Source organism: Heptranchias perlo, unplaced genomic scaffold (assembly GCF_035084215.1).
Source record: "Heptranchias perlo isolate sHepPer1 unplaced genomic scaffold, sHepPer1.hap1 HAP1_SCAFFOLD_47, whole genome shotgun sequence".
Lineage (NCBI taxonomy): Eukaryota > Metazoa > Chordata > Chondrichthyes > Hexanchiformes > Hexanchidae > Heptranchias > Heptranchias perlo.
This window is the reverse complement of record NW_027139484.1, coordinates 7,293,924-7,310,732: the sequence shown is the minus strand read 5'-3', so window position 1 is coordinate 7,310,732 and position 16,809 is coordinate 7,293,924. Positions and strand designations below refer to the sequence as shown.

At 59.4% G+C, this 16,809-nt stretch overlaps 1 protein-coding gene across 1 annotated transcript in view; it reads left to right on the top strand.

Moving 5' to 3' along the window:
* Positions 1 to 15,496, top strand: part of LOC137313327 (NACHT, LRR and PYD domains-containing protein 3-like) — a 41,694-nt gene extending 26,198 nt beyond the window's left edge. The window contains exon 13 of the mRNA XM_067979441.1: positions 43 to 15,496. Coding sequence (XP_067835542.1) covers positions 43 to 130 — 88 coding nt within the window. The 3' untranslated portion in view covers positions 131 to 15,496. The remainder of the gene's footprint in view (positions 1 to 42) is intronic.
* The last annotated feature ends 1,313 nt before the right edge of the window (positions 15,497 to 16,809 follow it).

The following is a 16,809-nucleotide window of genomic DNA, read 5'->3' as shown; positions in this document are numbered from 1 at the left end:
TTCAATCTGTTTATTTCCTGTTTAATCTTTAATCTGTTTCAGGCTGGGGGGGAATCAGTTCAGTTCAAACGGAAAGAATCAGCTGAAGTCACTGCAGGGAACGAGACCCGGACTGAGTGTGGGAGTGTGAACATTTCAATTTATAACCATTCCTGGTCTCATTATATGATCATTTCAATTTATAACCATTGCTCGTCTCATTATATGAATATTTTTGGCCGATTCTCTGTCCCTCCCCTTTAACCGGCCGCGCTCCAGGTTTAAATCCTAACGGCCCTTTAACGGATTCCAGCTCGAGCTGAGCGAGCGTCGTCTCCCATTGTGACGTCAGAGGCCCAGAGACAGGGTCACGAGACTCAGTCACCGGGTCCCCCAGCGCTGATTCCGCCGGATATCCGGGGCTGGATGGTCCCCAATGGGACACTGGGTCAATGTACAGACAGGAAGGGCCCAGGGTGGGGCTTCGTCTGGGCTGCAGTGGGACACTGGGTCAATGTACAGACAGGAAGGGACCAGGTTGGGGCTCAGTCTGGGATGCAGTGGGGCACTGGGTCAATGCACAGACAGGAAGGGCCCAGGGTGGGGCTCAGTCTGGGCTGCAGTGGGGCACTGGGTCAATGTACAGAGAGTAAGGGCCCAGGGTGGGGCTCAGTCTGGGCTGCAGTGGGACACTGGGTCAATGTACAGACAGGAAGGGCCCAGGGTGGGGCTCAGTCTGGGCTGCAGTGGGACACTGGGTCAATGCACAGACAGGAAGGGCCCGGGGTGGAGCTCAGTCTGGGCTGCAGTGGGACACTGGGTCAATGTACAGACAGGAAGGGGCCAAGGTGGGGCTCAGTCTGGGCTGCAGTGGGACACTGGGTCAATGTGCAGACAGGAAGGGCCCAGGCTGGGGCTCAGTCTGGGCTGCAGTGGGACACTGGGTCACTGTACAGACAGGAAGGGCCAAGTGTGTGGCTCAGGCTGCGCTGCAGTGGGACACTGGGTCAATGTACAGACAGGAAGGGCACAGAGTGGGGCTCAGTCTGGGCTGCAGTGGGACACTGGGTCAATGTACGGAGAGGAAGGGCCCAGGGTGGGGCTCAGTCTGGGCTGCAGTGAGACACTGGGTCAATGTACAGACAGGAAGGGCCCAGGGTGGGTCTCAGTCTGGGCTGCAGTGGGAAACTGGGTCAATGTGCAGACAGGAAGGGCCCAGTGTGGGGCACAGTCTGGGCTGCAGTGGGACACTGGTTGAATGTACAGACAGGAAGGGCCAAGGGTGGGGCTCAGTCTGGGCTGCAGTGGGACACTGGGTCAATACACAGACAGGAAGGGCCCAGGGTGGGGCTCAGTCTGGGCTGCAGTGTGACATTGGGACAATGTGCAGACAGGAAGGGCCCAAGGTGGGTCTCAGCCTGGGCTGCAGTGAGACACTGGGTCAATGTACAGACAGGAAGGGCCCAGGGTGGGGCTCAGTCTGGGCTGCAGTGGGACACTGGGTCAATGTACAGACAGGAAGGGGCCAGGGTGGGGCTCAGTCTGGGCTGCAGTGGGACACTGGGTCAATGTACAGACAGGAAGGGCCCAGCGTGGGGCACAGTCTGGGATGCAGTGGGACACTGGTTCAATGTACAGACAGGAAGGGCCCAGGGTGGGGCTCAGTCTGGGTTGCAGTGGGACACTGGGTCAATGTACAGAGAGGAAGGGCCCAGGGTGGGGCTCAGTCTGGGCTGCAGTGGGACACTGGGTCAACGTACAGACAGGAAGGGCCCAGGGTGGGGCTCAGTCTGGGCTGCAGTGGGACACTGGGTCACTGTAAAGACAGGAAGGGCCAAGTGTGTGGCTCAGGCTGCGCTGCAGTGGGACACTGGGTCAATGTACAGACAGGAAGGGCACAGAGTGGGGCTCAGTCTGGGCTGCAGTGGGACACTGGGTCAATGTACGGAGAGGAAGGGCCCAGGGTGGGGCTCAGTCTGGGCTGCAGTGAGACACTGGGTCAATGTACAGACAGGAAGGGCCCAGGGTGGGTCTCAGTCTGGGCTGCAGTGGGAAACTGGGTCAATGTGCAGACAGGAAGGGCCCAGGGTGGGGCTCAGTCTGGGCTGCAGTGGGAGAATGGGTGAATGTACATACAGGAAGGGCCCAGGGTGGGGCTCAGTCAGGGCTGCAGTGAGACACTGGGTCAATGTACGGACAGGAAGGGCCCAGTGTGGGGCACAGTCTGGGCTGCAGTGGGACACTGGTTGAATGTACAGACAGGAAGGGCCAAGGGTGGGGCTCAGTCTGGGCTGCAGTGGGACACTGGGTCAATACACAGACAGGAAGGGCCCAGGGTGGGGCTCAGTCTGGGCTGCAGTGTGACATTGGGACAATGTGCAGACAGGAAGGGCCCAAGGTGGGTCTCAGCCTGGGCTGCAGTGAGACACTGGGTCAAGGTACAGACAGGAAGGGCCCAGGGTGGGGCTCAGTTTGGGCTGCAGTGGGACACTGGGTCAATGTACAGACAGGAAGTGGCCAGGGTGGGGCTCAGTCTGGGCTGCAGTGGGACACTGGGTCAATGTACAGACAGGAAGGGCCCAGCGTGGGGCACAGTCTGGGATGCAGTGGGACACTGGTTCAAGGTACATACAGGAAGGGCCCAGGGTGGGGCTCAGTCTGGGCTGCAGTGGGACACTGGGTCAATGTACAGAGAGGAAGGGCCCAGGGTGGGGCTCAGTCTGGGCTGCAGTGGGACACTGGGTCAACGTACAGACAGGAAGGGCCCAGGGTGGGGCTCAGTCTGGGCTGCAGTGAGACTCTGGGTCAATGTACAGACAGGAAGGGCCCAAGCTGGGGCACAGTCTGGGCTGCAGTGGGACACTGGGTCAATGTACAGACAGGAAGGGCCCAGGGTGGGGCTCAGTCTGGGCTGCAGTGGGACACTGGGTCAATGCACAGACAGGAAGGACCCGGGGTGGAGCTCAGTCTGGGCTGCAGTGGGACACTGGGTCAATGTACAGACAGGAAGGGGCCAAGGTGGGGCTCAGTCTGGGCTGCAGTGGGACACTGGGTCAATGTGCAGACAGGAAGAGCCCAGGGTGGGGCTCAGACTGGGCTGCAGTGGGACACTGGGTCACTGTACAGACAGGAAGGGCCAAGTGTGTGGCTCAGGCTGCGCTGCAGTGGGACACTGGGTCAATGTACAGACAGGAAGGGCACAGAGTGGGGCTCAGTCTGGGCTGCAGTGGGACACTGGGTCAATGTACGGAGAGGAAGGGCCCAGGGTGGGGCTCAGTCTGGGCTGCAGTGAGACACTGGGTCAATGTACAGACAGGAAGGGCCCAGGGTGGGGCTCAGTCTGGGCTGCAGTGGGAGAATGGGTGAATGTACATACAGGAAGGGCCCAGGGTGGGGCTCAGTCAGGGCTGCAGTGAGACACTGGGTCAATGTACGGACAGGAAGAGCCCAGTGTGGGGCACAGTCTGGGCTGCAGTGGGACACTGGTTGAATGTACAGACAGGAAGGGCCAAGGGTGGGGCTCAGTCTGGGCTGCAGTGGGACATTGGGACAATGTGCAGACAGGAAGGGCCCAAGGTGGGTCTCAGCCTGGGCTGCAGTGAGACACTGGGTCAATGTACAGACAGGAAGGGCCCAGGGTGGGGCTCAGTCTGGGCTGCAGTGGGACACTGGGTCAATGTACAGACAGGAAGGGGCCAGGGTGGGGCTCAGTCTGGGCTGCAGTGGGACACTGGGTCAATGTACAGACAGGAAGGGCCCAGCGTGGGGCACAGTCTGGGGTGCAGTGGGACACTGGTTCAATGTACAGACAGGAAGGGCCCAGGGTGGGGCTCAGTCTGGGCTGCAGTTGGACACTGGGTCAATGTACAGAGAGGAAGGTCCCAGGGTGGGGCTCAGTCTGGGCTGCAGTGGGACACTGGGTCAACGTACAGACAGGAAGGGCCCAGGGTGGTGCTCAGTCTGGGCTGCAGTGAGACTCTGGGTCAATGTACAGACAGGAAGGGCCCAAGCTGGGGCTCAGTCTGGGCTACAGTTGGACACTGGATCAATGTACAGACAGGAAAGGCCAAGGGTGGGGCTCAGTCTGGGCTGCAGTGGGACACTGAGTCAATGTACAGATAGGAACGGCCCAGGGTGGGGTTCAGTCTGGGCTGCAGTGAGTCACTTGGTCAATGTACCCGACAGGAAAGGACCAGGGTGGGGCTCAGTCTGGGCTGCAGTGGGACACTGGGTCAAGGTACAGACAGGAAGGGCCCAGAGTGGGTCTCAGTCTGGGCTGCAGTCGGAAACTGGGTCAATGTACAGACAGGAAGGGGCCAAGGTGGGGCTCAGTCTGGGCTGCAGTGGGACACTGGGTCAATGTGCAGACAGGAAGGGCCCAGGGTGGGGCTCAGTCTGGGCTGCAGTGGGACACTGGGTCAATGTGCAGACAGGAAGGGCCCAGGGTGGGGCTCAGTCTGGGCTGCAGTGGGACACTGGGTCACTGTACAGACAGGAAGGGCCAAGTGTGTGGCTCAGGCTGCGCTGCAGTGGGACACTGGGTCAATGTACAGACAGGAAGGGCACAGAGTGTGGCTCAGTCTGGGCTGCAGTGGGACACTTGGTCAATGTACAGAGAGGAAGGGCCCAGGCTGGGGCTCAGTCTGGGCTGCAGTGGGACACTGGGTCAACGTACAGACAGGAAGGGCCCAGGGTGGGGCTCAGTCTGGGCTGCAGTGAGACTCTGGGTCAATGTACAGACAGGAAGGGCCCAAGCTGGGGCTCAGTCTGGGCTACAGTTGGACACTTGATCAATGTACAGACAGGAAAGGCCAAGGGTGGGGCTCAGTCTGGGCTGCAGTGGGACACTGAGTCAATGTACAGACAGGAACGGCCCAGGGTGGGGTTCAGTCTGGGCTGCAGTGAGTCACTTGGTCAATGTACAGACAGGAAGGGCCCAAGCTGGGGCTCAGTCTGGGATGCAGTGGGACACTGGGTCAATGTACAGACAGGAAGGGCCCAGGGTGTGGCTCAGTCTGGGCTGCAGTGGGACACTGGGTCAATGCACAGACAGGAAGGGCCCGGGGTGGAGCTCAGTCTGGGCTGCAGTGGGACACTGGGTCAATGTACAGACAGGAAGGGGCCAAGGTGGGGCTCAGTCTGGGCTGCAGTGGGACACTGGGTCAATGTGCAGACAGGAAGGGCCCAGGGTGGGGCTCAGTCTGGGCTGCAGTGGGACACTGGGTCACTGTACAGACAGGAAGGGCCAAGTGTGTGGCTCAGGCTGCGCTGCAGTGGGACACTGGGTCAATGTGCAGACAGGAAGGGCACAGAGTGGGGCTCAGTCTGGGCTGCAGTGGGACACTGGGTCAATGTACGGAGAGGAAGGGCCAAGGGTGGGGCTCAGTCTGGGCTGCAGTGAGACACTGGGTCAATGTACAGACGGGAAGGGCCCAGGGTGGGTCTCAGTCTGGGCTGCAGTGGGAAACTGGGTCAATGTGCAGACAGGAAGGGCCCAGGGTGGGGCTCAGTCTGGGCTGCAGTGGGAGAATGGGTGAATGTACATACAGGAAGGGCCCAGGGTGGGGCTCAGTCAGGGCTGCAGTGAGACACTGGGTCAATGTACGGACAGGAAGGGCCCAGTGTGGGGCACAGTCTGGGCTGCAGTGGGACACTGGTTGAATGTACAGACAGGAAGGGCCAAGGGTGGGGCTCAGTCTGGGCTGCAGTGGGACACTGGGACAATACACAGACAGGAAGGGCCCAGGGTGGGGCTCAGTCTGGGCTGCAGTGTGACATTGGGACAATGTGCAGACAGGAAGGGCCCAAGGTGGGTCTCAGCCTGGGCTGCAGTGAGACACTGGGTCAATGTACAGACAGAAGGGCCCAGGGTGGGGCTCAGTCTGGGCTGCAGTGGGACACTGGGTCAATGTACAGATAGGAAGGGGCCAGGGTGGGGCTCAGTCTGGGCTGCAGTGGGACACTGGTTCAATGTACAGACAGGAAGGGCCCAGCGTGGGGCACAGTCTGGGATGCAGTGGGACACTGGTTCAATGTACAGACAGGAAGGGCCCAGGGTGGGGCTCAGTCTGGGCTGCAGTGGAACACTGGGTCAATGTACAGAGAGGAAGGGCCCAGGGTGGGGCTCAGTCTGGGCTGCAGTGAGACTCTGGGTCAATGTACAGACAGGAAGGGCCCAAGCTGGGGCTCAGTCTGGGCCACAGTTGGACACTGGATCAATGTACAGACAGGAAAGGCCAAGGGTGGGGCTCAGTCTGGGCTGCAGTGGGACACTGAGTCAATGTACAGACAGGAACGGCCCAGGGTGGGGTTCAGTCTGGGCTGCAGTGAGTCACTTGGTCAATGTACCCGACAGGAAAGGACCAGGGTGGGGCTCAGTCTGGGCTGCAGTGGGACACTGGGTCAAGGTACAGACAGGAAGGGCCCAGAGTGGGTCTCAGTCTGGGCTGCAGTGGGAAACTGGGTCAATGTGCAGACAGGAAGGGCCCAGGGTGGTGCTCAGTCAGGGCTGCAGTGAGACACTGGGTCAATGTACGGACAGGAAGGGCCCAGTGTGGGCTTCAGTTTTGGCTGAATTGAGACACTTGGTCAATGTACCCGACAGGAAGGGCCCAGGGTGGGGCTCAGTCTGGGCTGCAGTGGGCCACTGTGTGAATGTACAGACAGGAAGGGCCAAGGGTGGGGCTCAGTCTGGGCTGCAGTGGGACACTGGGTCAATGTACAGACAGGAAGGGCCAAGGGTGGGGCTCAGTCTGGGCTGCAGTGGGACACTTGGTCAATGTACCCGACAGGAAAGGACCAGGGTGGGGCTCAGTCTGGGCTGCAGTGGGACACTGGGTCAAGGTACAGACAGGAAGGGCCCAGGGTGGGTCTCAGTCTGGGCTGCAGTGGGAAACTGGGTCAATGTACAGACAGGAAGGGCCCAGGGTGGGGCTCAGTCTGGGCTGCAGTGGGACACTGGATCAATGTACAGACAGGAATGGCCCAGGGTGGGGCTCAGTCTGGGCTGCAGTGGGACACTGGGTCAATACACAGACAGGAAGGGCCCAGGGTGGGGCTCAGTCTGGGCTGCAGTGTGACATTGGGACAATGTACATACAGGAAGGGCCCAAGGTGGGTCTCAGCCTGGGCTGCAGTGAGACACTGCGTCAATGCACAGACAGGAAGGGCCCAGGGTGGGGCTCAGTCTGGGCTGCAGTTGGACACTGGGTCAATGTACAGACAGGAAGGGCCCAGGGTGGGGCTCAATCTGGGCTGCAGTGGGACACTGGGTCAATGTACAGACAGGAAGGGCCCAGGGTGGGGCTCAGTCTGGGCTGCAGTGGGGCACTGGGTCAATGCACAGACAGGAAGGGCCCAGGGTGGGGCTCAGTCTGGGCTGCAGTGGGGCACTGGGTCAATGTACAGACAGGAAGGGACCAGGGTGGGGCTCAGTCTGGGCTGCAGTGGGACACTGGGTCAATGTACAGACTGGAAGGGCCCAGGGTGGGGCTCAGTCTGGGCTGCAGTGGGACAGTGGGTCAATGTACAGACAGGAATGGCACAGAGTGGGGCTCAGTCTGGGCTGCAGTGGGACACTGGGTCAATGTACGGAGAGGAAGGGCCCAGGGTGGGGCTCAGTCTGGGCTGCAGTGGGACACTGGGTCAATGTACAGACAGGAAGGGGCTAAGGTGGGGCTCAGTCTGGGCTGCAGTGGGACACTGGGTCAATGTGCAGACAGGAAGGGCCCAGGGTGGGGCTCAGTCTGGGCTGCAGTGGGACACTGGGTCACTGTACAGACAGGAAGGGCCAAGTGTGTGGCTCAGGCTGCGCTGCAGTGGGACACTGGGTCAATGTACAGACAGGAATGGCACAGAGTGGGGCTCAGTCTGGGCTGCAGTGGGACACTGGGTCAATGTACGGAGAGGAAGGGCCCAGGGTGGGGCTCAGTCTGGGCTGCAGTGAGACACTGGGTCAATGTACAGACAGGAAGGGCCCAGGGTGGGTCTCAGTCTGGGCTGCAGTGGGAAACTGGGTCAATGTGCAGACAGGAAGGGCCCAGGGTGGGGCTCAGTCTGGGCTGCAATGGGAGAATGGGTGAATGTACATAGAGAAAGGGCCCAGGGTGGGGCTCAGTCAGGGCTGCAGTGAGACACTGGGTCAATGTACGGACAGGAAGGGCCCAGTGTGGGGCACAGTCTGGGCTGCAGTGGGACACTGGTTGAATGTATAGACAGGAAGGGCCAAGGGTGGGGCTCAGTCTGGGCTGCAGTGGGACACTGGGTCAATACACAGACAGGAAGGGCCCAGGGTGGGGCTCAGTCTGGGCTGCAGTGGGACACTGGGTCAATGCACAGACAGGAAGGGCCCGGGGTGGAGCTCAGTCTGGGCTGCAGTGGGACACTGGGTCAATGTACAGACAGGAAGGGGCCAAGGTGGGGCTCAGTCTGGGCTGCAGTGGGACACTGGGTCAATGTGCAGACAGGAAGGCCCCAGGGTGGGGCTCAGTCTGGGCTGCAGTGGGACACTGGGTCACTGTACATACAGGAAGGGCCAAGTGTGTGGCTCAGGCTGCGCTGCAGTGGGACACTGGGTCAATGTACAGACAGGAAGGGCACAGAGTGGGGCTCAGTCTGGGCTGCAGTGGGACACTGGGTCAATGTACGGAGAGGAAGGGCCCAGGGTGGGGCTCAGTCTGGGCTGCAGTGAGACACTGGGTCAATGTACAGACGGGAAGGGCCCAGGGTGGGTCTCAGTCTGGGCTGCAGTGGGAAACTGGGTCAATGTGCAGACAGGAAGGGCCCAGGGTGGGGCTCAGTCTGGGCTGCAGTGGGAGAATGGGTGAATGTACATGCAGGAAGGGCCCACGGTGGGGCTCAGTCAGGGCTGCAGTGAGACACTGGGTCAATGTACGGACAGGAAGGGCCCAGTGTGGGGCACAGTCTGGGCTGCAGTGGGACACTGGTTGAATGTACAGACAGGAAGGGCCAAGGGTGGGGCTCAATCTGGGCTGCAGTGTGACATTGGGACAATGTGCAGACAGGAAGGGCCCAAGGTGGGTCTCAGCCTGGGCTGCAGTGAGGCACTGGGTCAATGTACAGACAGGAAGGGCCCAGGGTGGGGCTCAGTCTGGGCTGCAGTGGGACACTGAGTCAATGTACAGACAGGAAGGGGCCAGGGTGGGGCTCAGTCTGGGCTGCAGTGGGACACTGGGTCAATGTACAGACAGGAAGGGCCCAGCGTGGGGCACAGTCTGGGATGCAGTGGGACACTGGTTCAATGTACAGACAGGAAGGGCCCAGGGTGGGGCTCAGTCTGGGCTGCAGTGGGACACTGGGTCAATGTACAGAGAGGAAGGGACCAGGGTGGGGCTCAGTCTGGGCTGCAGTGGGACACTGGGTCAACGTACAGACAGGAAGGGCCCAGGGTGGGGCTCAGTCTGGGCTGCAGTGAGACTCTGGGTCAATGTACAGACAGGAAGGGCCCAAGCTGGGGCTCAGTCTGGGCTACAGTTGGAAACTGGATCAATGTACAAACAGGAAAGGCCAAGGGTGGGTCTCAGTCTGGGCTGCAGTGGGAAACTGGGTCAATGTGCAGACAGGAAGGGCCCAGGGTGGGGCTCAGTCTGGGCTGCAATGGGAGAATGGGTGAATGTACATACAGAAAGGGCCCAGGGTGGGGCTCAGTCAGGGCTGCAGTGAGACACTGGGTCAATGTACGGACAGGAAGGGCCCAGTGTGGGGCACAGTCTGTGCTGCAGTGGGACACTGGTTGAATGTACAGACAGGAAGGGCCAAGGGTGGGTCTCAGTCTGGGCTGCAGTGGGACACTGGGTCAATACACAGACAGGAAGGGCCCAGGGTGGGGCTCAGTCTGGGCTGCAGTGGGACACTGGGTCAATGCACAGACAGGAAGGGCCCGGGGTGGAGCTCACTCTGGGCTGCAGTGGGACACTGGGTCAATGTACAGACAGGAAGGGGCCAAGGTGGGGCTCAGTCTGGGCTGCAGTGGGACACTGGGTCAATGTGCAGACAGGAAGTGCCCAGGGTGGGGCTCAGTCTGGGCTGCAGTGGGACACTGGGTCACTGTACAGACAGGAAGGGCCAAGTGTGTGGCTCAGGCTGCGCTGCAGTGGGACACTGGGTCAATGTACAGACAGGAAGGGCACAGAGTGGGGCTCAGTCTGGGCTGCAGTGGGACACTGGGTCAATGTACGGAGAGGAAGGGCCCAGGGTGGGGCTCAGTCTGGGCTGCAGTGAGACACTGGGTCAATGTACAGACGGGAAGGGCCCAGGGTGGGTCTCAGTCTGGGCTGCAGTGGGAAACTGGGTCAATGTGCAGACAGGAAGGGCCCAGGGTGGGGCTCAGTCTGGGCTGCAGTGGGAGAATGGGTGAATGTACATACAGGAAGGGCCCAGGGTGGGGCTCAGTCAGGGCTGCAGTGAGACACTGGGTCAATGTACGGACAGGAAGGGCCCAGTGTGGGGCACAGTCTGGGCTGCAGTGGGACACTGGTTGAATGTACAGACAGGAAGGGCCAAGGGTGGGGCTCAGTCTGAGCTGCAGTGTGACATTGGGACAATGTGCAGACAGGAAGGGCCCAAGGTGGGTCTCAGCCTGGGCTGCAGTGAGGCACTGGGTCAATGTACAGACAGGAAGGGCCCAGGGTGGGGCTCAGTCTGGGCTGCAGTGGGACACTGGGTCAATGTACAGACAGGAAGGGGCCAGGGTGGGGCTCAGTCTGGGCTGCAGTGGGACACTGGGTCAATGTACAGACAGGAAGGGCCCAGCGTGGGGCACAGTCTGGGATGCAGTGGGACACTGGTTCAATGTACAGACAGGAAGGGCCCAGGGTGGGGCTCAGTCTGGGCTGCAGTGGGACACTGGGTCAATATACAGAGAGGAAGGGCCCAGGGTGGGGCTCAGTCTGGGCTGCAGTGGGACACTGGGTCAACGTACAGACAGGAAGGGCCCAGGGTGGGGCTCAGTCTGGGCTGCAGTGAGACTCTGGGTCAATGTACAGACAGGAAGGGCCCAAGCTGGGGCTCAGTCTGGGCTACAGTTGGACACTGGATCAATGTACAGACAGGAAAGGCCAAGGGTGGGGCTCAGTCTGGGCTGCAGTGGGACACTGAGTCAATGTACAGACAGGAACGGCCCAGGGTGGGGTTCAGTCTGGGCTGCAGTGAGTCACTTGGTCAATGTACCCGACAGGAAAGGACCAGGGTGGGGCTCAGTCTGGGCTGCAGTGGGACACTGGGTCAAGGTACAGACAGGATGGGCCCAGAGTGGGTCTCAGTCTGGGCTGCAGTGGGAAACTGGGTCAATGTGTAGACAAGAAGGGCCCGGGGTGGGGCTCAGTCTGTGCTGCAGTGGGACACTGGATCAATGTACAGACAGGAATGGCCCAGGGTGTGGCTCAGTCTGGGCTGCAGTGGGAGAATGGGTGAATGTACATACAGGAAGGGCACAGGGTGGGGCTCAGTCAGGGCTGCAGTGAGACACTGGGTCAATGTACGGACAGGAAGGGCCCAGTGTGGGCTTCAGTTTTGGCTGAATTGAGACACTTGGTCAATGTACCCGACAGGAAGGGCCCAGGGTGGGGCTCAGTCTGGGCTGCAGTGGGCCACTGTGTGAATGTACAGACAGGAAGGACCAAGGGTGGGGCTCAGTCTGGGCTGCAGTGGGACACTGGGTCAATGTACAGACAGGAAGGGCCAAGGGTGGGGCTCAGTCTGGGCTGCAGTGGGACACTTGGTCAATGTACCCGACAGGAAAGGACCAGGGTGTGGCTCAGTCTGGGCTGCAGTGGGACACTGGGTCAAGGTACAGACAGGAAGGGCCAAGGGTGGGTCTCAGTCTGGGCTGCAGTGGGACACTGGGTCAATGTACAGACAGGAAGGGCCCAGGGTGGGGCTCAGTCTGGGCTGCAGTGGGACACTGGATCAATGTACAGACAGGAATGGCCCAGGGTGGGGCTCAGTCTGGGCTGCAGTGGGACACTGGGTCAATACACAGACAGGAAGGGCCCAGGGTGGGGCTCAGTCTGGGCTGCAGTGTGACATTGGGAAAATGTACAGACAGGAAGGGCCCAAGGTGGGTCTCAGCCTGGGCTGCAGTGAGATACTGCGTCAATGCACAGACAGGAAGGGCCCAGGGTGGGGCTCAGTCTGGGCTGCAGTTGGACACTGGGTCAATGTACAGACAGGAAGGGCCCAGGGTGGGGCTCAATCTGGGCTGCAGTGGGACACTGGGTCAATGTACAGACAGGAAGGGCCCAGGGTGGGGCTCAGTCTGGGCTGCAGTGGGGCACTGGGTCAATGCACAGACAGGAAGGGCCCAGGGTGGGGCTCAGTCTGGGCTGCAGTGGGGCACTGGGTCAATGTACAGACAGGAAGGGCCCAGGGTGGGGCTCAGTCTGGGCTGCAGTGGGACACTGGGTCAATGCACAGACAGGAAGGGCCCGGGGTGGAGCTCAGTCTGGGCTGCAGTGGGACACTGGGTCAATGTACAGACAGGAAGGGGCCAAGGTGGGGCTCAGTCTGGGCTGCAGTGGGACACTGGGTCAATGTGCAGACAGGAAGGGCCCAGGGTGGGGCTCAGTCTGGGCTGCAGTGGGACACTGGGTCACTGTACAGACAGGAAGGGCCAAGTGTGTGGCTCAGGCTGCGCTGCAGTGGGACACTGGGTCAATGTACAGACAGGAAGGGCACAGAGTGGGGCTCAGTCTGGGCTGCAGTGGGACACTGGGTCAATGTACGGAGAGGAAGGGCCCAGGGTGGGGCTCAGTCTGGGCTGCAGTGAGACACTGGGTAAATGTGCAGACAGGAATGGCCCAGGGTGGGTCTCAGTCTGGGCTGCATTGGGAGAATGGGTGAATGTACATACAGGAAGGGCCCAGGGTGGGGCTCAGTCAGGGCTGCAGTGAGACACTGGGTCAATGTACGGACAGGAAGGGCCCAGTGTGGGGCACAGTCTGGGCTGCAGTGGGACACTGGTTGAATGTACAGACAGGAAGGGCCAAGGGTGGGGCTCAGTCTGGGCTTCAGTGGGACACTGGGTCAATACACAGACAGGAAGGGCCCAGGGTGGGGCTCAGTCTGGGCTGCAGTGTGACATTGGGACAATGTGCAGACAGGAAGGGCCCAAGGTGGGTCTCAGCCTGGGCTGCAGTGAGACACTGGGTCAATGTACAGACAGGAAGGGCCCAGGGTGGGGCTCAGTCTGGGCTGCAGTGGGACACTGGGTCAATGTACAGACAGGAAGGGGCCAGGGTGGGGCTCAGTCTGGGCTGCAGTGGGACACTGGGTCAATGTACAGACAGGAAGGGCCCAGCGTGGGGCACAGTCTGGGATGCAGTGGGACACTGGTGCAATGTACAGACAGGAAGGGCCCAGGGTGGGGCTCAGTCTGGGCTGCAGTGGGACACTGGGTCAATGTACAGAGAGGAAGGGCCCAGGGTGGGGCTCAGTCTGGGCTGCAGTGGGACACTGGGTCAACGTACAGACAGGAAGGGCCCAGGGTGGGGCTCAGTCTGGGCTGCAGTGAGACTCTGGGTCAATGTACAGACAGGAAGGGCCCAAGCTGGGGCTCAGTCTGGGCTACAGTGGGACACTGGATCAATGTACAGACAGGAAAGGCCAAGGGTGGGCCTCAGTCTGGGCTGCAGTGGGACACTGAGTCAATGAACAGACAGGAAGGGCCCAGGGTGGGGTTCAGTCTGGGCTGCAGTGAGTCACTTGGTCAATGTACCCGACAGGAAAGGACCAGGGTGGGGCTCAGTCTGGGCTGCAGTGGGACACTGGGTCAAGGTACAGACAGGAAGGGCCCAGAGTGGGTCTCAGTCTGGGCTGCAGTGGGAAACTGGGTCAATGTGCAGACAGGAAGGGCCCAGGGTGGGGCTCAGTCTGTGCTGCAGTGGGACACTGGATCAATGTACAGACAGGAATGGCCCAGGGTGTGGCTCAGTCTGGGCTGCCGTGGGAGAATGGGTGAATGTACATACAGGAAGGGCCCAGGGTGGGGCTCAGTCAGGGCTGCAGTGAGACACTGGGTCAATGTACGGACAGGAAGGGCCCAGTGTGGGCTTCAGTTTTGGCTGAATTGAGACACTTGGTCAATGTACCCGACAGGAAGGGCCCAGGGTGGGGCTCAGTCTGGGCTGCAGTGGGCCACTGTGTGAATGTACAGACAGGAAGGGCCAAGGGTGGGGCTCAGTCTGGGCTGCAGTGGGACACTGGGTCAATGTACAGACAGGAAGGGCCAAGGGTGGGGCTCAGTCTGGGCTGCAGTGGGACACTTGGTCAATGTACCCGACAGGAAAGGACCAGGGTGGGGCTCAGTCTTGGCTGCAGTGGGACACTGGGTCAAGGTACAGACAGGAAGGGCCCAGGGTGGGTCTCAGTCTGGGCTGCAGTGGGAAACTGGGTCAATGTACAGACAGGAAGGGCCCAGGGTGGGGCTCAGTCTGGGCTGCAGTGGGACACTGGATCAATGTACAGACAGGAATGGCCCAGGGTGGGGCTCAGTCTGGGCTGCAGTGGGACACTGGGTCAATACACGGACAGGAAGGGCCCAGGGTGGGGCTCAGTCTGGGCTGCAGTGTGACATTGGGACAATGTACAGACAGGAAGGGCCCAAGGTGGGTCTCAGCCTGGGCTGCAGTGAGACACTGGGTCAATGCACAGACAGGAAGGGCCCAGGGTGGGGCTCAGTCTGGGCTGCAGTTGGACACTGGGTCAATGTACAGACAGGAAGGGCCCAGGGTGGGGCTCAGTCTGGGCTGCAGTGGGACACTGGGTCAATGTACAGACAGGAAGGGCCCAGGGTGGGGCTCAGTCTGGGCTGCAGTGGGACACTGGTTCAATGTACAGACAGGAAGGACCCAGGGTGGGTCTCAGTCTGGGCTGCAGTGGGACACTGGTTCAATGTACAGACAGGAAGGGCCCAGGGTGGGGCTCAGTCTGGGCTGCAGTGGGACACTGGGTCAATGTACAGACAGGAAGGGCCCAGAGTGGGGCTGAGTCTGGGCTGCAGTGGGACACTGGGTCAATGTGCAGACAGGAAGGGCCCAGGGTAGGGCTCAGTCTGGGCTGCGGTGGAACACTGGCTCACTGTTTTGACAAGAAGTAATCAGGATAACAAATGTCCCTCTGTGCAGTGTGTGTCCCTCCCAGTGAGGAATCAGACTCTGTGACAAGTATCCGTACAACCCTCCAAAATCTCTTCCCTCCTCCAATTCTTTCCTCTCACACAACCCCCACTGCCATTGCTCCATCATTGGTGGCCGTGTCTTTTTCTGCCTGGACCCTTAGCTCTGGAATACCCTTCTTAAACCTCTCCGCCTCTCTCTCCTCCTTTAAGACGCTCCTTAAAACCTGCCTCTTTGCCCAAGCTTTTGGTCACTTGTCCTAATTCCTCCTGTGTGGCTCGGTGTAACAGGATTCGCTCCTGTGAAGCGCCCCGACTATAAAGGTGCAATATAAATGTAAGTTGTTGTCTGTGTGTTGTGTTAATAAAACTCCACCGCTTACTTCAGCTCAGGCCTGGTCTCGTTATTTCTTTTTAAATGGTGTTAGTGTTTTAAAATATTGAATAAAGGATCCTTGAAATTACATCCCTCTTCCTCCAAGCGGCATCGCAGACCTGACTGTTTGATCCAGTGAACTGTGTGTGTGGGTGTGGGTGTGTCGGGGGGAGGGGTCTTACCCGGTCGGCTGGAAGTTCAGTTCACACAAAACGGTGAGAGACTGTGAGCAAAAGAGCTCAGCTGGGACCCCACAATCTGGCCTCCCGACATGCAACGCAAAATGGCCGCCATGCACCTGTCCCACAATGGCCAACGTGAAACCGCCTCACAAATCACAGAATGGTCCATCACAAAAGGAAGCCATTCGGCCCATCGTGCCGGTGTCGGCTCTTTTGAAAAGCTAACCAGATAGTCCCATTGCCCTGATCTTTCCCCGTGGCCAACATATTTTTCCTTTTCTAGTAATTATCTAATTCCCTTTTGAAAGTTACTATTGAATCTGCTTCCACCTCCCTTTCAGGCAGTGAATTGCAGATCATTACAACTCGCTGCATAATAAAAATAATCCTTCCTCATGTCACCTCTGATGCTTTTGACAATTATTTAAATCTGTGTCCTCTGGTTCCTGAGACCCCTGCCACTGGAAAGAGTTTCTCCTTATTTACTCCATCAAAACCCTTCAAATGGCCGCTCTGTCCCCTCAAAGTTGTCCCATCTCCCCGAAACACAAGCATCATTTTGAAATTATAACAAACCCTCGAAGCCCGTACAGGGGTTCATGTTTCAGACGTTAATCTCCTCTCGGCCCCTGTTTGTCTCACACTGGGTTAACGTGTTTGTATAACATTGCAGGCCGTGCTACTTTAAACCCAGGCTTTAACCTGGTTAAATCGCAACGGTCACAATCGAACTGGAACATGTTAAACCGAGGCCCCAAACCAGGGCCCAGAGAGGAAATTAAACCCCAGGGCAATAAACAGACCGAACTCACATGGACCCTGTTTGCGTGCAGCCTGTGGAGGAGGCCTCGATTGGTCCCTTCTGGAGGAGGCTTCAACGGTATCGCTCTGGAGGAGGAGGCCCGGGCCGTTCCCCTCTCGGGGAGGCAATGGGCAGCCCAGAAGGATCCCAGAGTGACAGTCTTTATATTTAGACAACCGCCACAACATCTTCTATGACACATCAACTTCAATTTATACAAGATATTTTTGCGTATTTGCACACAATAGCGGAAAATACCGCGCGGATTGTTCCGTCATAACACAGTGAACGCGCAATGTCTCAGTGGCATCACAGTGACCCCTCAGTGCACCCAGTCACC